This window comes from Chelonia mydas, chromosome 2 (assembly GCF_015237465.2).
Source record: "Chelonia mydas isolate rCheMyd1 chromosome 2, rCheMyd1.pri.v2, whole genome shotgun sequence".
Taxonomy (NCBI): Eukaryota; Metazoa; Chordata; order Testudines; family Cheloniidae; genus Chelonia; species Chelonia mydas.
The window spans coordinates 142405033-142425555 of NC_057850.1; the positions used below are offsets into that span (position 1 = coordinate 142405033).

Genomic DNA, 20523 nt, shown 5'->3' on the forward strand with positions numbered 1-20523 from the left:
AAATTCTTTGCCATTCTCCCCAATACTTCCTAAAGCTGTTTCTGTTCATCGGAAGGAGAACCAAATAAGGCACCAATCTGATTCTTTAGTGAAGTGCCATCTGTATGTTCCTCTAAAGAGGTCTTGTATAGTTCCTCTGAAGGAGTCTTATTTCATTCCTCAGATAAAGGTAGATTCTCTTGCAGGTTTGAGGGGTCCAGTGCCAATACAGTGCTGGGAAGGAAGGCTGCAGCAGTGCGTAAGTTATGCATCCTGCTCTACTCCCTATCCACAGAGGATGTGAGCCTGTGACCACCCTGAACTTCAGATTCTGGTTCTTTAGCACAAGTGGATAGTCACATACTGTTCTTTCCACAGGATCATATACTTAATCACTGCACAGAATAGATGGTGTTCACTGAATGAACAGCTATTCAGTGTTTTGTTTTATCTTCAGTATGTTCAATGTGTGGCCCCTTTCCTTTTTTACTGCACACTATTTAAAGCCAGCTCTGAAGACAGAATTATTAATTCTTCTTCAAGAGGCCTCTGCATATTTCCACTCATTGGATGCACCAGTGAAATGCAGTTCAGACAGTGGAACTTTAGTTATCAGTGCTTGCTGGAGTGCTCAGGCACCCCTCCACGTGTCTCCTCAGCATTTGTGAAGGTTCTGAGGTGAGGCTACTGTCAAGGTTCCTTCCCCACTCTGAACGCTAGGGTACAGATGTGGGGACCTGCATGAAAGACCCCCTAAGCTTATTCTTACCAGCTTAGGTTAAAAACTTCCCCAAGGTACAAACTTTGCCTTGTCCTTGAACAGTATGCTGCCACCACCAAGCGTTTTAAACAAAGAACAGGGAAAGAGCCCACTTGGAGACGTCTTCCCCCCAAATTTCCCCCCAAAGCCCTACACCTCCTTTCCTGGGGAAGGCTTGATAATAATCCTCACCAATTGGTACAGATGAACACAGACCCAAACCCTTGGATCTTAAGAACAATGAAAAATCAATCAGGTTCTTAAAAGAAGAATTTTAATTAAAGAAAAGGTAAAAGAATCACCTCTGTAAAATCAGGATGGTAAATACCAGATTCCAAACATAGAGAATCCCTCTAGGCAAAACCTTAATTTACAAAAAGACACAAAAACAGGAATATACATTCTCTCCAGCACAGCTTATTTTATAAGCCATTAAACAAAAGAAAATCTAACGCATTTTCTAGCTAGATTACTTACCAACTTTACAGGAGTTGTAAGGCTGCATTCCTGATCTGTTCCCGGCAAAAGCAACACACAGACAGACAGACCCATTGTCCCCCCCCCTCCAGCTTTGAAAGTATCTTGTCTCCTTATTGGCCATTTTGGGTCAGGTGCCAGCGGAAGTTACTTTAGCTTCTTAACGCTTTACAGGTGAAAGGATTTTGCCTCTGGCCAGAAGGGATTTTATAGCACTGTATACAGAAAGGTGGTTACCCTTCCCTTTATATTTATGACCGCTACAAAAGGGGGAGTGGCCCTCAAGATGCCTCAGTTCCTTCCAACCACATCCAGCCAATGGAACAAGTCAGGAAGATTGTTTTCTTCAGTGCCTTAGATAGTTAAATCGAATGGTAGTGCCTGAGTAATCTTTTCTATAGTTTTAATAATTGGTTTTGTGAAATTTTAGAATAGTACAGTTAGTTAGTGAGTCTTATTGTCTTTTGATTCCATTATGGCTGTTCCAAAGTGAAAAGTCCAGGCTTCAAGAGATATGCTTCTTGTTCCTCTGTTTTTCCAACTTTGGATGTGCACAATATACTTGGCTTCCCTTGGAAAGGAACTTGGCTTGCCTTGGAGATGGACATTAACCTTCAAGATGCTCTGTTTGCTTGACACTCATGCCAAGGAGAGGCAGAACAGACTGCAAGTTCTATTACTGCAGCAAAGGTTGGCAGTCAAGTCATCCAGATCCAGAATTGTAAAGGATCACTGCCCCTAGGGATAAGAGACTATAAAAGCCAGTACAGGCTGTGGCAGCTGGGGAATTGGGATCTAAAAAGGTACCCAGCCAGAGGAAGGATCCAAAACCGGTGGATCCAAAGCCTGCTATGGATCCATAGCCTAAACACTAGGAATCATCAGTGGTATTGGCCTCCATATCTACAGCCAAACCACAAGATAGAGGTTCTTCAGTTCTGGGCGCATCTACTCCCAAGGACTGATCAGAGAGAAGAGAGTTGGTGCCAAGAGCCTTGAATCCAATGGATGTTATTTCCTATGGATCCAAAGGTTTGATTCCAGATGGAAGTACAATGGGGAAGAAGGCTCCTCAACCATAGGGACTGTGTGTTAGTTCTGACCCATCCAACAATATTATTACAGCCATGGCCGAAATTCATTACAGAAAGATGGTGACTTTTCGGTACCACCAGTTTGGAGTCAGTGCAGAGACATCTCTCCATCTGGCATAAAAAAATGTGTCTGACCTTAGGATCTCAACTGTCACCCACAGAATTTAGGCTTCTACCCCCTACCCTCCCTGGGCCCAGGGTCCACTGGCCCTCTATGGGTTTGTGGGGCCTTTTCCCAATGACAGAGCTTCACACAATGTTACCTAAGCTACTATTTATTAACTATACACAACAGAATATACACACCAACCTTGCAATGCTCACCACTCCCAATATACAGATGAATTTCATCCATTGGCCAGTCAGGGTCTGCTCGTCCGGGGCTCTGGTGCCTCTGCACGTCACTGTTGTGTGAGGGGTAAGAGTTCTGGCAGCTCAAACTTAAAGTGAAGTCCAGAGTTGGTTCCAAAGAGCTTTACATTTCACACACATTATATAGCTAAAACCACTACTACTTTGTCTATACCTCAATTTATCACCTTTCTAAAAACCTTTAAAATAACATATTTTAACCAATCATACAAATTCCCCTATGTCCTATGTTTATTTATTTCTTTACGCATTACAGCTTAACTTTACGACTTTGTTTTGCCAGATGGTCAGCACAAGAGATTTTCTTTCAAGGTTTATCTAATCTATGACCAGTGGTTCTTGGGTTTCTCTGGTCCCTCCCAAAATTCCTCAGCATCAATTTATCTTTTGGTATGACTGTTGGTGAGTGCATTCCTGAGGTGGGAGTGCTTTATCAGCAGTGGAACATTCTGTTTTAGTGATTTAGTGCGCTACCATCCAGTTTTACTTGTCACAGATGGCCTGAGGGGTGGGTAAGTTGTCATCATGGCAACACAATGATCCTTCCTCCACTGAAGACTCCATTGAGCTCCCTTAGTAAGGCTCTATTCACATTTTTGATTATATCTCTGTAACCTGGGATTCTTTCAACCCAAAGCTCTTGGTAACTTTTACTCTGTGCAATGTGGTGTCAGGAAATAAATCAATGGAGACATGGACGTCCGACTCATAGATGGCTGGCACAAACAGTACAATACAAGAGTGCTGTCACTTAAAGCTATACTTTATTTAGTCTCAAGCACTTATATACATCTGCCACAGATCAGTAAAACGCCCCAAATATCCAAAATTCAGATTTACCCAGGGTCTTGAGGAGGTCTCAAGTGGATAACTACGAAAGTTCAGTGGCTGGCCTTCTGTCTGCAGGGGAACTTGAGAGGTGTGCAGTGTTCAAGTGTCCATCGAGCTCATATTTCTTCCTCTTTTTATAGTTAGTATTACATAGTGTTAGTATTACATAGCTTGTTCATCAAAAAAACTGAGCAGAAGCTAAGTTAAGTGTGGAGATTTCCAGCCTGTCAGGTAGGGAATTTTCCACCAGTTAACCAGCTATATAGCAATAGTTAACCATTGCCAGACTTTCCATCTTGCAAAAACTGCCTGCTTCAGAAAAAACAACTCAAGTCAGGAGGGCAGAAGGTCATGTTTACTCCTCGAGGTCACTCACTTCATCCTCTCCTCCTGGTCTGTTGTTTGTGCTAAGGTTTCAGAAAGGCCTCCTTTTAGCTGCTTTCAGAAATAAGCATAACAGTTGGTCTTACAGCTGCTGTCAGTGTTTTAAACATGTTATTGGGCTCTGGGCTATCAAAAATCACATCTCCTGGAACACTCTTATTGCCAGCACCATCAATTGCAGATCCAAGATCAATCTGCAGTCCAACTCCTATAAGGAACTGCATTGCATAGTAAGACCTTCTTTTAGAGGATGGTATGAAGATGTTTCATATCACTAAAGGTCATATTATCTGGATCTGGGTATAGATTGCTGGCAAGACTGGAAATCCTACTGTGGACCAGGTGAATCTCCAAACCCTCAGGGTATCAGAGAAGAATTTCTTTATGGAGGACTTTAGGACTTCAGATCTGAGGAGTTCGGGCTGGATAACGGATCATACAATAAAAGATAAATTGCTTTCTGTCATCTGTGATACATTGTCAGAGGAGAAGAAACCTATGCTAATAGAAACAGTTCCTGAGATGGATCCAGACTCAAAAGGAAAAACCACCCTAATTCTATTTCCTTCAGGGGATACGATTGTTTTACATGATCTTGTGGAATGAATGGCAAAGACTTTAGGGATACCATCAATCCTGGGTGAAGAAATTTCACACCAAGTCTTTGACACACTGGGTTCTTCTTCAAGCAGTAGTGTTATCTTGCCTTTACTAGAAGGGTTGTTACAGCCTGCCAGGCCTACCTCGGCTACACCTTCATCAGCCCAGCTTCATCCCCAGCTGGGCTGCAGCTTCATCACCTACATCTAGAAAAGATAACAAATATCCAAGAGGGTGTTAGAGGGCTTACTCTTTACCCTCTCCCCTGGTTCTTGTCACGCAGACAGAAAGCAGAAGACCAGAAGTCTGAAGTGCAGGCAATGCAATGTTTATTGGAGTTAGTTCCAAGCAAGCATATCCATAGCTCTACATGCCAGCAGAGTCTGTTTCCCAGTATTCCTTTACCAACTCTGATGCTGCAGAGCGTTTACCCTATGTCCCCCTTCGCAGCTCTGATGCCGCAGAGCCTTGCCTGTGTCCCCATTCCTCCTTCCCTCCTTCCCTATTCCCACCTCCTCCTTCTTAGCAGGCCCAAATATGCCTGATATGCACACCCACAGTCCCACCACTTACAATTTATGGTCATGTTCTGTTTTGGAGGGTCATGAATCTAGGGTCTTCATCCCACCTCTTTTGTATCCCATGGGAGGGGTGAGGAGTGAGGTTGTGCTATGGTCAGGGACAGACATTTCTTTGGCCTTTTAATGTTTTATACCTTCCCCTCAATACCCCCTTGCCCCTCCCGACTGGTTGCTTGACCTTGCCTTGAGATAGGGGTTGAAGCAATCTTAAAGTGTGCTCATATACTAAACTCCCACCATGCCCTGTAACACTTTAGCTCTATCCCTTATATTTTGTCATTGTATTAAAAGCCCCATCTGCTTGTGGGAAATGCAACACACAGTGTCTTTGTTCATTGTTCTTCACACATATTAGTATAAGATTTAAGAGTATCAAAAGGTCAAACCCAAAATTCTATCTCAGGCTGACAAACAGGCTTATATGCTAACAGAGGGGTATTCCATGTTCCCTTCTCACACAACTCTTAATTCTTTGTTAGGTGAAGACACCACAGACACTGACTTTTCAAAGTGCTGGGGGGTGCTCAATCCCCGGCTCTGCCTAGGCCCTGCCCCCACTCTACCCCTTCCCCCAAGGCCCTGCCTCTTCCCACCCAGTTCCATCCTTGCTCTTCTCCCTCCCCCCCAGCCTCCTGAATGGTGTGAAACAGCTGTTTGCAGTGGGTGGGAGGTGCTGGGGGAGAGAGAGGTGCTGATCCATGCGGTCCATTGGTCGGCAGGAGGCACTGGGGGGAGAGGGAAGTTCCAGAACACCCATGGAGTTGGCACCTATGCAAGTCACTATCCACTATTTTAAGGTGGGGTAGTTCACTCGATCCCTTCTGATAAAGAAACTAAAAGGTTGGGCATGTTGGATAGAAGATCTTCTCAGCTACACTGGGTATCACTAACTGTCAGGCAGTTTTGATGTGCTACCATTATCACATTTGGCCCAGATGCCTGCTTAAGATCATCTGGACTGCCTCCTGTATCAGGTCAAAATTAGAGGACTCTCCCTTTGAAGATGAAGTTTTATTTAGCTCCAAAACTGATGAAATCCTGGAGAGGATGATGGGGTGTTCAGATCTTCTTAACGAGTGAATGTACTGAACTCTGGGAATGGAAATGGGCTGTTAGTTGTGGGTATAGGCAAAGTGGATCCATGCTGTTTGAGAAGGCTTTAATGAATGTGCATGATCTTTTCAGAGAAGTAGGATACTGAGCACTTGGTGCTCAGCTCTGATGCAGGTTATAGGCATTCAGGATTGATGAAACAGTTTACCACTGAGATAGCTTCTTGGGGCACAATTTGGCACCCTTAATGGAAGGTCATAGGAAGGTCCTCTTGGCCTACAATATAGCTTCAGCATAGGCTTTTAGAAATTTATTTTTTATCATCCAGTCTGAATCAGCCTTTGTTGCCTGCCATTCGTGCTCTAGTTTCCATCCCTCTCTCTCCATCTGTTGCAGGGTGTCAGAAAATGAAGATCTGTGTGGACAATGGGGAAGAAGAGTCCGTTTGGAGCCTAACATGCTAGTTTATAATGGCAATGATTCACCAGGTCCTTGACTCTTCATCTTTTGGATGGGGTGCTGTTGTCCTGCAGCAGGCTTTGGAATTTGTTGAAGTCCAAGAGTCTTCCTGGTGAATCAAGATCATTGGTTTTTCTTGTTGCCTGGACACTGAAAGTCTGTCCAAGACAGTGTCTGGGTTAGGATGTCCTCTTTTGATATCTAGGCTGTAGATCAGGGCCAGCCTGTGACCAGCTGTGTGGTTTGGACCAGAGATGATCTGTGAAAATGCTAAGGAGGCAAGTGACGAGATGAGTTTTGGGGCTTGTGCATCTGCAGCCTTGTCAATATGCTTTTTAAAATCTCCAGGATGATAAGACTGGGGCATTTCACCACTATCGTTGACAAGGTATTAACAAGCTCCTGTATGAATTCTTTTATCTGTATTGGTCTGTAAATAAGCATAAAGTCTGTTAGCTTTGGCTGTGGTTTCCGCTGTCAGATGAATGAATTTGAATGAAATTACCTTACCTGCATTTGATGCCGGAAGAAAGTTTGAACGCTGTGCTGCCTGTTTTCTTGTCTTATATGTCTGTGATGTTCTGTGTATCTTGGAGGGGTGAGGTGGGCTAGCATGGGACCTGCAGTGTCATCTAGGCAGGTCTCAGTGTACAGACTATATTGGATGCTTCATCACTGATAAACTCATATGTTGTTGTCTGTTAGCAGCAGATCTTGCATTGATAAGCATCAATTTTAGTTTAGGATGCTTTGTACTGTCTACTTCCAGCCCCTTTGTAGGTAGTGGTCTTTCGCAGTTGTCCTTTGCAGGTGTTAGATGTCTGGAACCTGGCTTCTTATTTCTGCTCTTCTGTTTCCTGGGACAGTTCCTCCCAATTTGAACTTTGATAGGGGATGAAATGGTACAGGGCTCCGTACTTGTAAAGAGAGTTGAATCCTTTTGGCAGCCTTCTGCCTGGTGATGATTCCTATTCTGAAGGAGGAGCTAGAGAGGAGTCACAGCCTCATTTTCACCTTTTAGAAAATATCTTTCAATTGTCAAAAAGTTAAGATTGAATGACCAAAGGTACTCCCCTGCTATTTCCACTGGTGCTGGCCACCTGCAGAGCCAGCTGGAGCTGGAGCCCACGGCTGCTGTGTTCCTGTTGGAGTGAGGAAGGAGAAAGTGGTCTGAGGAAAGAGATTTGACCTTTTAAGGGCTCTCAGCCTTCTCAAGAGGCAAGTAGCTGGTCCCAGTTATGAGGGTGCAGACATATAGAGAAGCAAATAAAGCAGAAGCCTTAGGTATAGACATCACTCTCTCCAGTTTGGGAGGATTTCAGACTTTGTTTTAATTTTGTTTATGATTTGTTTTCTGTAACATCAGCTATGTCTTTTTTTTAAAGTAAGCATAGATTCGTATATTTTAAGGCCGGAAGTCACAATTGTGATCACGTGGTCTGACCTCCTGTATAACAAAGACCATAGAACTTCCCAAAAAACAATTCCTAGAGTGTATCCTGATTTAAAAATTGTCAGTGAAGGAGAATGCACCACGCCACTGGATAAATTGTTCCATGAGTTAATTACTTTCACTGTTAAAATATATGCCTTATTTCTAGCAACCTCTGGAACTCCTTGCCAGAGGGTGTTGTGAAGGCCAATACTATAACGGGGTTCAAAAGGGAGCTAGATAGATTCATGGAAGATAGCTATTAGCCAGAATGGGCAGGAATGATGTCCCTAGCCTCTGTTTATCAGAAGCTGGAATTGGGAGACAGGGCATGAATCACTTGATGATAACCTGTCTGTTCATTCCCTTTGGGGCACCTGCCATTGGCCACTGTCAGAGGACAGCATACTGGACTTGATGGACCTTTGGTCTGACCTAGTATGGCCGTTCTTATTGCAGCCCAAAGAGCTGAGGCCCTTTGCATGAAGAGAGCTTTTACTGGGTATTGGCTCAGCAGAGAAGAGACCCCTTTTCCCCGGAAGAGGGTTTATTTCCCTCCTCCAGACTGACTCCTAGTATTTGTGTTAGGAATATTGGAATTGGGATCACTGTAGAGCTCCCAGAGTGATATTGTAGCTAAAGGGGCTAATGTGATCCTTGGATGTATAAATAGGGTAATATTCAGAGACAGAGTGATATAAAATTATCTCTGAATGTGGCATTACTGAGACCATTACTAAAATACTAGTTATGCTTTGGGTTCAACTCAGATGAATAAGAGGTTATATCACCACCTGCCCTGCAATTCTGGGTGCCTTAAACATTATGCTTCTGTGGCTCACAGCTCTGACACCAGCAGCCAGCCTACAAGCTTGCAGCCTACAAGCATGCACTCTGGCTTCCACTGACAAGTTACTTTTAGAAGAGTGACCCTAACACCTTCCCTTTATCAAATTTCCCCCAAACCATCTGCCAATGTGACAATCTGCTGTGGTTCCCAGAATTGTGAGTTACTGTGGTACCCCACTCAGCCTCAGCAAGTGATCATTTTGCTATTGCTAAGTTGCATGACAAATCACTGACACACCAGCTTGTTTGCCTTAGGACAAAAACTTTTGTCCTATGACTTTCAATTCTGTGACAACAGGGATGTTAACGGGCTACTTCATCTTGAATAGTTCCTTAAAATATGTGCTAACTGCCTATGCTAAACTATCTGTTCAACCTTGTATTTAGCTGTGACACTCGGAGTATTTTCCCCAGACCTGAGGAAGAGTCAATGGAAGTCGGTCCATTAAAAGATACTACCTCACCCACCTTTGTGTCTCTTGCATCAGAGACATGTTCAAGCAGGTGGAACCACATTCCTTTTTCTCAGGTGGGGTATTATGTCCTGCCTGGCACACATTTTAAGAACATAATTTCAGCATATGTTTGGAATTTTGCATATGTTACCCCTACGTACACCACACAATAATATTAATTATCAATGAGTTATGAGTTTTCCAAATATATATTACATAGCACTTTTGGGATCTATAACATGAAAACAGTGTGTTAAGTGTAGTGAAGATGTCTGGCCTGATAAGACTTGCTGATTTACAGAGTAGTGAACCACCTATGGGCCACTGTCTCGCAATACTTTGCCCCGTTCTGGTGTCTACACTTCTAAAAGGAAGAAGTTGAAAAAATTGGAGAGGATTCAGAGAAGAGTTACAAGAATGATTCAAGGTGTGGAAACTTGCCTTATGGTGAGAGAGACTTAAGGAGTTCAATCTATGTAGTTTATCAAAGAGAAGATTAAGATGTGACTTAACCATGGTCTAGAAGTCTCTGCATGAGAAGATGATGTTTGATTCTAGAGATGTCTTTTATCTACCAGACAAAGGCATAATAAGATCCAGTGGAAAGAACCATCAAATTTTTTAATAGTGAAGGTAATTAACCATTGGAACATCTTACCAAGGGATGTAGTGGATTCTTCATCACATTAATTCTTTAAATCAAGATTGGATGTATTTCTAAAATATATACTCTAGCTCAACCAGGAGTTATGGGCTGGATGCAAGAATCCGGAGGTCAGACTAGATGATAGTAATGGCTGTTTCTGGACTTAAAATCTTTGATTTTGTATTTTATAACTCTGATTATAATTGACTGTCTCATCTCCCACCCCCTTTTTCACATTTGTGGTTATGCTGAGGGTATGTCTACATTGCAGTCAGAGGCTGAGATTAATGTAGCTATCTGAGGTACCAGTAGCAATGAAGCTGCAGCAGGTAATTACCATGGTTCCAGGTGATCTTGTACCACCTTCACTGAAGGCCATGCTACTGTGGTTTCACTCCTATTAGTGCCCAAACTAGCTAGATTAAAGCTATCTTGGGTATGTTTACACAAGATACCTTCACACCTTGTGATTGCAGGTAGACATGCCAATATTGGTACTGGAGCAAAGTCCCAGCGGAGGTGTGCTGTCATGGTGGAAGCAGCGACTGCACTGGTATAGCATACTCTAATTTGAAATTGGCGTAAAGGGGATTAGCGTTAGTCACATTTTACATTGGTATTGCACATCTAGTTTAAGAGTGTGAACAAAGTCTTCCATGATTTCTTGCTTCCCATTCATTCAGGAACTGACTGGAAGTCTCTAGTGGGGGATTGAAGCACTAATGGATAGAGTGGGTGGGGGTTTGTGTTCAGTTATCAGCTTCAGAGGACCACAACTTAAAAAGCCAGGATGAGTTCTCAACCTGTTTTATGCTGGAAGCTCAAGAACTAGGGCTGGGAATCTCCTGTGAAGATCAATCCTGCCTATGTTGGTGCAGTGAAAAACCTGAGGGAAAAAATGCATATAATTTATATTTGCATAATATCTTTCCTCTCAACTCTCTCAATTACCCTACCACACAAATACCTCCATTCCTCCCTGCACATGCTGTTCACCAGTGTTCCCTTTTTGCTCTTCCACACTGCACCAGTATTCTTTCTGTCTCCCCTAATCCACCAATACATCAACATACTATGCAATGAAAATTTAGCTTATATGAGCATTTTAATCATTCAAATTTATGTGTTTTAAGGATTGAAATGACAGATTCTGTAAAATGATAGATACAACCACAGTGCACAACAGAAATTCCAAAAACATCTATTGTAAAAATGCAGGCTGGTAGCAATAATAAAAAAATCATAAAAGAGAATAGATTTTTTCACTTTCTTTTTTTTAAGTGTAAAATACAATTTAGCAAATTTAACAATGTTGATTTCTCCCCTTACTACCTCCCCCACCCCCCCAATCAGTCAGAAGATATTCAGCAGAAATATCAGGATCCTGCAGCCCTTAGGAAGGACTATGGCCATATGAGTGTATGTAAGTATGAAATTATCAGCATGTTTGCAGTGTTTGAACTGGTCACATTGATTATTTGAAGGCGGCAGTGATTAAATTGGTTCAGCTTTTCTTTTAAAAACAATTTTGGTATGACCATAGCATGAAAGGTCTAGAATCTCAGCTGGTGTAAATCAGCGTGCACTGATTTACACTAGCTAAGTATCTGGGCCAAAGTAACTTCTCTGCTCCTCTAATCAAACTGTCTCTTCTTGCTCTTATTTGTTGAAGGGGAACCTGTGGAATACAACATCGAACAAAGTACAGAAACCACCCAGAAAGAAGATAAAATGCAACTGCAACAGCAAATCAGCCCCATTAGAAATGAAGGAAATGTGGAGTCAAAAGGAAGAGGTTTCCTAGAGTTAGTGAAAAGGTACTATAGTAGCTTTAAACCATCTAGAGATATATTTATCCACGGCAGGGAACAGGGGCAATGCCCATTCATGAATTCATTATAGCTGAATGGTAGTTAAGGTTGGGACTTGCTTACTGTTTAACAGCTGTTTTTTTCCAATGCTCTACAATCCACATGCTTAATGGATGGTCTTGAAAATCGCTGTTTGCCGAGGGGGTTTTGGGGCAGGGCTACTGGTTCAAATTTGGGTTCAGTTGGGTTCCCAAGCTACAGCTCCCACTAAAAGTCCAATGATATGAAAATGTTACATTTATTTTTAAGTTTTTGTGCGCAATGGGGATTAAACTATATAACTCTAATACTTCCAAAACTAATATCGTCCACTTGTACTTAACCTCAGCTAGTGGTGGGCAACCACAGGCTCTTTGGAGACACAATATTTCAAAAGTTCTTCAGGATAAAGTTTGAAACTATAGTATAGGTCAAATGAAAGTGATATGCCAAAGAGAGTGAAGTGTGCATGGGCAACAGAACTAGGGTTCTGCTGTAAGCCAGAACCCAAGAACAACCCCTGTATTTTGAGGTTTAATCCTGCCCTTGGCAGCTTTCTGATAATAGGTGTTATGCATATCAGTTGCATTCTTCATGTGCTCTTTCTAGAATTTTTGCCCTGACAGCAAAGCTTCTTGTTCAAGAGCTGAGATTTCAAAGTGCTCTACAATGCATATGCTTACTCAAAGTTTACCTTAGAAGTATTGTCATAGAAAATAGTATTAACTAAATAAAGGGAAGATGAAAGATTCTAGTAAGAAGCTGCATTACAATAATGTAATCATAAGTCATGCTGTTCCATAGTTTTCAGAAGTATTCAGTGTGAGTGTGATCAAAGAAAAGCAAATAGCTATGACTCATCAATGTCAACATGATCAAAGTTGCTGTTCTGCATTAGGAAACACATCCATAATAGAGAGTTTTTTTCTAAGGACTGATGTAAAGTCCACAGTGATTAATGTTGTACCAAAATACTGTCCTCAGTCAAAGCAGTAACTTATGTTTATCATGAAAAATAAACATATAAAACAAACTTCAACTTTCTACAGTAATTCACCCAATCTACACAAAGCAAGAATCACACCCATCAATTTCACCCCTCAACGTGCTGGAGTTCCTTGGAAAAGGGGCTCTGAAGGAAATGTCAGACACTAGAAAAATCTTAGTTATGTAGGGCTAGATCCACAGAGGGATTTAGGCATGGCAGGGCTGAGTATTATAGTGCCTGCCCTTTAGGCATCCTGTCACCTAGTAGAATTCACAGCCCCAGGTTAGGCACCCAGGCTCCCTATACAATGTCTGGGGAAAGTTAGGTGCCTAAGAATGGGATCCTTTAGCTGTGTCTACACTACAGCTATTTGTCGACAACCAAAAAACGCTATAGTAACATTGCTATTGCATATTCACACTAAGGTCCCTCTGTTGGCAGAGGGCATCCACACCTGGTGCTCTAGCATCGACAGTGAGAGTGGTGCACTGTGGGTACTTATCTCACAGTCCCACTCACCACCTTATGCTGCTATGACTTGTGGGTTGGCGGAATGGATTGCAGCGCATCATGGGTGTGGGCTCAACGTCCCATGATGCATTGTTTTCTGTCCCAACATTCCATGGTCTTCCAGCCATCTGTGTGTGAAAGGATGGATCCCATACTGCTTTCCAGTGCTCTGCTAGCTGTCATTAACACATCACGGATGGCAGTGCAGTTAATTATAGAGTTTCTAACTGAACAGTATTCAGAGTTGCCTGACCTGCTGGGTGACATGGATAGGAGTGACATATGATTACTTTTGGCATTCATGGAGCAGCTGCACACAGTGGACCACCACTTTTGGGCTCGGGAAACAAGTACTGAGTGGTGAGATCGCATCATTATGCAGATCTGGGATGACGAGCAGAGGCTGCAGAACTTTCAAATGCAGAAAGCCACCTTCCTGGAACTGTGTGCGGACAAGGACACCAAAACAAGAGCTGCCCTCTCAGTGGAGAAGCATGTAACGATTGCAGCATGGAAGCTGGTGACTCCAGACTGCTACCGTTTGGTCGCTAATCAATTTGGAGTGGGGAAGTTGACTGTTGGGACCACTTTAAGGCAAGTGTGCAAGGCCATGAGAGCAGCCAGCCAGGAATTCCTCTAGTTCAGTAGTTCTCAAACTTACTTGATTGTGCCCTCCTTCTTTGTGTCTGTAATCATTTATGCGTGTCCTCCCACCCCCAAGTACATATACTGCCACCCAGCTCTGAAGGCAGCACCGTGTCAGCATTAGCAAAGAAGTAAGAGTGGCAATGTGAAAAGTGATATTCTTCAATTCACTTTTCACGGCAGACTTAGAGCTGCATTGCCACCCTTACTTTTGTGCAGCTGCTGCCACCCCAAGGCTGACAGCTGAGCCCCACTGCCTCCAGGTGAGGGATCAGGGGTGCTGGGAGAAGCAGAGCCTGAGTTCAGGCTGCCGCCTGGTGAGGGAATGGGAGGGAAGGAGAGCCTGAGCCTGGGTGGTGGCCTGTCTCCTTTTATCCCCGCGTCCTGGCTGTGCATGGCCCTTCTGCATGTGCCCCAGCCACCCGGGGCTGAGAGCGTCTTTTAAAAAAAAAAAGTACACAGCTCATGCCTCCCTTGACACATTCCCATGCCTCCCTTGAGAGGCTCACCCCATAGTTTGAGAACCAATTCTCTAGTTGCTCAGACAACTTCATGATGTTACTTCCTCGTTTATATAGAATCTCTCAGCCAATCAGGGGGCTGAATGTTTCTCCCAATCATGAGCTTTAGGGGCAGGGTCTTCTGCAAACTAACCTTTCACTGGACCCTTCCCTGGTTTCTCAGAGGAGCTGCTGCGAGGCAGTCATGGCCTGAGCACTTCCCGGGGACCCATGGGTCTGGGTTCAAGGTCTATAATCCCTCACATTATTCAGCTGCAAAAGAGCCTCGTGGTACTGTCCTCACCAGTCATCCAGACTAACAGTACCCTGCTGGCTCCATCACATGTGGTGCACACATTGGCACCCGTGTTGTGGTGCTGGTGACCTCATGTCCGGTACTTCTTTTCTCGATCTCCTCAATGTTGTTCCAGGGCCACTGGTAACTGCTCCACCTCAGTGTACAGTACCAGTAGCTGGGAAGCCCCGATGTTGTTACTGGAGTCACAGTCATCATCACAGTCCTGATCTCCAGTGACACCACCTGGTACCACACCACCAAGACTTTCTTAATACTCCAACTCCTCAGAGTGCAAAGTAAGTTCTTGTGTACTCCCATTTCAGGGAATCTAGGGTGTCTTCCAGAAATTATTCCCCATCCTGTAGACTTCATGCTGACAAGAGCAGGTTGAAGGACTGGAGTGCCTGATCTAGGCACAACTGGCCTCTGGTTCGGTATCAGCCCCATCATTGGCCTTACTGGGTACCTTAGGAGATGCTGCCAACATTCAGGTCCTCATTTCCTCTGTGATACAGAAATATATCCCCGACAGGCAGATTGAGGTCAGGGTCAGTACTGAGCTCTTGATGAGCAGGGAAGACCAGGACTGCTTGTTACTTGCATTAGACAGCTGCTGTCTGCATCTGCGGTTCAAGGCCAGCCTCAGGTTCAACAAGGACAAGTGCAGAGTCCTGCACTTAGGAAGGAAGAATCCCATGCACCACTACAGGCTGGGGACTGACTGGCTAAGCAGCAGTTCTGCAGAAAAGGACCTGGGGATTACAGTGGATGAGAAGCTGGATATGAGTCAGCAGTGTGCCCTCATTGCCAAGAAGGCACTGGTGAGGCCACTCCTGGAGTACTGCCTCTAGTTTTGGTCCCCCCACTAGAGAAGGGATGTGGACAAATTGGAGAGAGTCCAGTGGAGGGCAACAAAACTGATTAGAGGGCGGGGGCACATGACTTACAAGAAGAGGCTGAGGGAACTGGGCTTCTTTAGTCTGCAGAACAGAAGAGTGAGGGGGGATTTGATAGCATCCTTCAATTACCTGAAGGGGGGGTTCCAAAGAGGATGGAGCTTGGATGTTCTCACTGGTGGCAGATGACAGAACAAGGAGCAATGGTCTCAAGTTACAGTGGGGGAGGTCTAGGTTGGATATTAGGCAACACTATTTCAGTAGGAGGGTGGTGAAGCACTGGAATGGGTTACCTTGGGGAGTGGTGGAATCTCCATCCTTAGAGGTTTTTAAGGCCTGGCTTGACAAAGCCTTGGCTGGGATGATTTAGTTTGTGTTGGTTCTGCTTTGAGCAGGGGATTGGACTAGATGACCTCCTGAGGTCTCTTCCAACCCTGATAGTCTATGATTCTATGAAACAAAAGTGTGCAAAGAAATTAGAACTTTTCAGTGGAAAGGTTTATTTTTCTGCAGATTTACAGCTCCTTGTTGGCTGTTATAATTATACAAACTAGAAGGCTATGTCCAAGTTCCTCAGTAAGCTGCCTGAAGATTCTAGAGGCAAGTTCTCATCACTTCTGGTGGAATGTTGGCAGGTCTTCTGGTCGACTTCGCAGATTTCAGACTCTGCTTTCAGCGTTGCAGTGACAACAGTAACCACGCACTTCTCATTCTGGCTCAAGTTGGGGATCCCTTCTGAAGTACAGCAGACTATTGAAGACCTCCCCTTTGAGGTCCATGCTTTGTTCTCCTCTAGATTGAAGAAGCACTGCATATGTTAAAAGATTCCAGGGCAGTGTTAAAATTTCCTTCCCCAAAGAGAACAAAGTTTTGGCCTCAATTTCAGTATTATATGCCTAGACCAGTGGTTCCCAAACTTTAACAACCCGCAAACCCCTTTCACTAAAATGTCAAGTCTCATGAACCCCCTCCTAAAAATGAATATTTCCAAGGATTTTCTCCCTTACCTCAACATAAATTATAAAAGCAGTGATCTTGGAAATATAACATGCTTATTACACACTATTTATTAATTATTATTTATCATTACAGTATTGTTATTCCATTATGAAAACGGCAGCACTCTTCCAAGATCTCACTTTTGTAGCTTGTATCGCTTTTGATTAAGTTTGTTATAAGACAAGGCTCCTATCAGAGGCTCCAGTAGAAAAAAGGGGTGTGGGATCTGGGGGGGGGGGCACCACCGGAAAAGTGGGGTGGGGTCCACGGGGGCTGCTGGAAAAAAAGGGGAAGGACCCACGCTGGGGGGCGCCGACATGGGGGTGACACGTGACCCTCGTCGCCCCCCTGTACCGGAGCCTCTGATTCCTATGTTTCATCAAGGAGTATCAGATGTGAAACAGCATGAAGGTATTTAAGAAGCCAACTCAAAGAGTTCCTCCTACATAAGCATTCAGGTCTTGAGTAGTCCAGGCAAACAATGCACATTACAACAAAGCTTAAACTTGTTCTTCATAATAATTTAAAAACAACACTAGCAGCCTATTTAATTTTAAAACAGCAAAAAATATCCACCTCCCTTTCTATTTTGTATAAGGAGTCTTGAAGTTTAAATCTCCTCAGTGTGACAGATATGCTTGCTTTGATCTGCTTAGCTCTTGGAAGTCCCCAAATCTCCAGGCTGCTGGCCCCATGCTGCCCGGGGTCCTTATGGACACCTCTGTCTGCCATTAGGGAATTTTTTTCCCGAGAACCCCCGTACTGTTTGGTGAACCCCCTGTAACATTTGGTGAACCCCCAGGGGTTCACGAACCCCAATTTGGGAACTACTAGCCTAGACAGATTCATAGATTCCATGGCCACAGGGGCCATTGCGATCATCTAGTCTGAGCTGCTCTATAACAGGCCATAGAACTTTCCCAAAATAATTCCAAGATCATATCTTTTGGAAAAGCATCCAAACTTGATCTAAAAATTGTCAGTGTTGGAGAATCCACCACAATCATTGGTAAATTGTTCCAATGGTTAATTACTCTCATAATTAAGAATTGACACCTTATTTCCAGTCTGAATTTGTCTAGCTTCAATTTCCAGCCATTGGATCAAGTTATACCTTTCTCTGCTAGATTAAGCAGCCCTTTATTAAATATTTGTTCTCCATGTCGATACTTACAGAATGTAATCAAGTCACCCTTTAACCTTCTCTTTGTTAAGCTAACTAGATAGACTTAAAGAGCACTATCACTATAAGGCATGTTTTCAAATCCTTTAATCATTCTCATGGGACTTCTCTGAACCCTCTCTGATTTATCAACAACCTTCTTGAACTGTTGACACCAGAACTGGACATAGTATTCCAGCAGAGGTTGCACCATTGCCAAATATAGAAGTATTCCTTTCTATTCCTCCTCGAGATTCTTCTGTTTATGCATTCCTGGATCACATTATCGCCTTTGGCCACAGCGTCATACTGGGCGCTCGTGTTCAGCTGATTATCCACCACGACCCCCACATTTTTTTTCAGAGTCACTGCTTCCCAAGATAGAGTACCCAATCCTGTTAGTAAGGCATATATTCTTTCTTTCTAGTTGTATACATTTACATTTAGCCATATTGAAACGCATATTGTTTGCTTGCACCCAGTAGAAGAAAAAGAAAGAAAAGGAGTACTTGTGGCACCTTAGAGACTAACAAATTTATTTGAGCATAAGCTTTCGTGAGCTACAGCTCACTTCATCGGATGCATTCAGTGGAAAATACAGTGGGGAGATTTATATACATAGAGAACATGAAACAATGGGTGTTACCATACACACTGTAACGAGAGTGATCACTTAAGGTGAGCTACTACCAGCAGGAGAACGGGGGTGGGGGGGAACCTTTTGTAGGGATAATCAGGGTGGGCCATTTCCAGCAGTTGACAAGAACGTCTGAGGAACAGTGGGGGGTGGAGGGGGGGAATAAACATGGGGAAGTAGTTTTACTTTGTATAATGACCCATCCACTCCCAGTCTCTATTCAAGCCTAAGTTAATTGTATCCAGTTTGCAAATTAATTCCAATTCAGCAGTCTCTCATTGGAGTCTGTTTCTGAAGTTTTTTTGTTGAAGAATTGCCATGTTTAGGTCTGTAATTGAGTGACCAAAGAGAATGAAGTGTACTCCAACTGGTTTTTGAATGTTTACCAAGTGATCCAGATTGCTTTGAATCAGTGACCTGTCCTCTTCTTTATTTGTCACTGCCCCAGTTTTTGTGTCGTCTCTAAACTTTATCAGTGGTGATTTTATGTTTTCTTCTAGGTTATTGATAAAGATGTTAAATAGAATAGGGTCAAGAATCGATCCCCATGGGATCCCACCGGAAATACACCCAGTTGATAATTCTCATTTACAACTACATTTTGAGACCTACCAGACAGACAGATTTTAATTAATTTTATGTGTACCATGTTAATTTTATATCATTCTAGTTTTTTAATCAAAATATTGTGTGGTACCGTGTCAAATGCCTTACAGAAGTTGAAATATACTATGTCAATGCTATTACCTTTATCAACCAAACTTGTAATCTCATTTAAAAAAAAGATATTGGGCTAATTTGACAAGATCTATTTTCCCATGTTGATTGACATTAATTACATTACCCTCCTTTAATTCTGTATTAATCATGTCCCGTGTCAGCTGCTGTCATCTTGCCCAGGATCGATATCAGGCTGACAAGCCTATAATTACCTAGGTTTATCCCATTTTCCCTATTTAAATATTGGCACAACATTAGCTTTCTTCAAGTCTTCTGTCATTTCTCCACTGTTCCAAGATGTATTTAAAATCAACATTAACAGTCCAGCAAGCAGTGTAGCCCACTCTTTTAAAACTCTTGGATGCAAGTTATGTGGACCTGCTGATTTAAAAAATGCCTGACTTTAGTAGCTTCTGTTTGATATCTTCCTGAGTGGAATGGAAAGAGTGTTATCACCAAATAACGAGACTATATTATCTGTTTTTTGCCTAAATACAGAACAGAAATATTTATTGAACACTTCTGTCTTTTCTGCATTATTATTGAGAATTCTACCTATTTTTATCTAATAATGGACCAATACTATTGTCAGGATTATTTTTGTTCCTTATATATTTAAAAAACTCCTTCTTATTGTCTTTAACAGTGCCGCCATAGATTTCTCCTTGTGTCCCTTTGTTTCCCTTTTCAGTAATTCCTAACTTCTGATTTATATTCATTACTATCAATTGCCCTTTTCTTCTATTTTATTTATTTATTTTTTATAGCTTGCTTCCTTCACTTCCGCTCTAAACCCTGGCAAGTTTTTAGCCAATATGGCCATCTTCCTCATTTTTGATATGGCTTTTTATGGCTTTTTGGGCATCTAGTAAGGTGTTCTTAAATGATTGCCAATCATCATTCACATTTTCTGATTAAATACTTCCTCACAGCTGATTTGTCTCATAATTGTTTTCAGCTTCCTGAACCAAGGCAAAAACACAAGTAGTAAAGGAGAGCCCCATCATCTGCCTCAGTTGTTGCTTCATACAAACAGCCCTAGGCCTCAAAGCATCCTGTTTGACTCCTGAATCAAGGATAGCATACCAACCATACTGGATCTCACCAAAAATTTCCTCCCTCCCCCCACAGGAGCAAGTTGTCACAGTTCCTGAGCATGTCCATCACCTCAAACAAGTGTGTTATGAGCATGGTGGAATTGGAATACACCCTGCAGTTCCTGGCTATGTCTACATGGCAGCTGGGAGTGTGATTCCCAGCACAGGTCAACAGGTACATGCTAGTTGTGTTCAACCCAGCACGCTAAGTATAGCAGGGTAGCTGTGGTTATACAGACCGTAGCTCAG

General features: G+C 43.0%; 1 protein-coding gene across 1 annotated transcript in view; it reads left to right on the plus strand.

Moving 5' to 3' along the window:
- MAJIN (membrane anchored junction protein) overlaps window positions 1-11874 on the plus strand; it is a 103055-nt gene extending 91181 nt beyond the window's left edge. Inside the window, exons 9-10 of the mRNA XM_043538831.1 lie at window positions 11326-11395; window positions 11645-11874. Of these exons, the coding sequence (XP_043394766.1) occupies window positions 11326-11395; window positions 11645-11874 (300 nt within the window). The remainder of the gene's footprint in view (window positions 1-11325; window positions 11396-11644) is intronic.
- Window positions 11875-20523: the final 8649 nt, after the last annotated feature.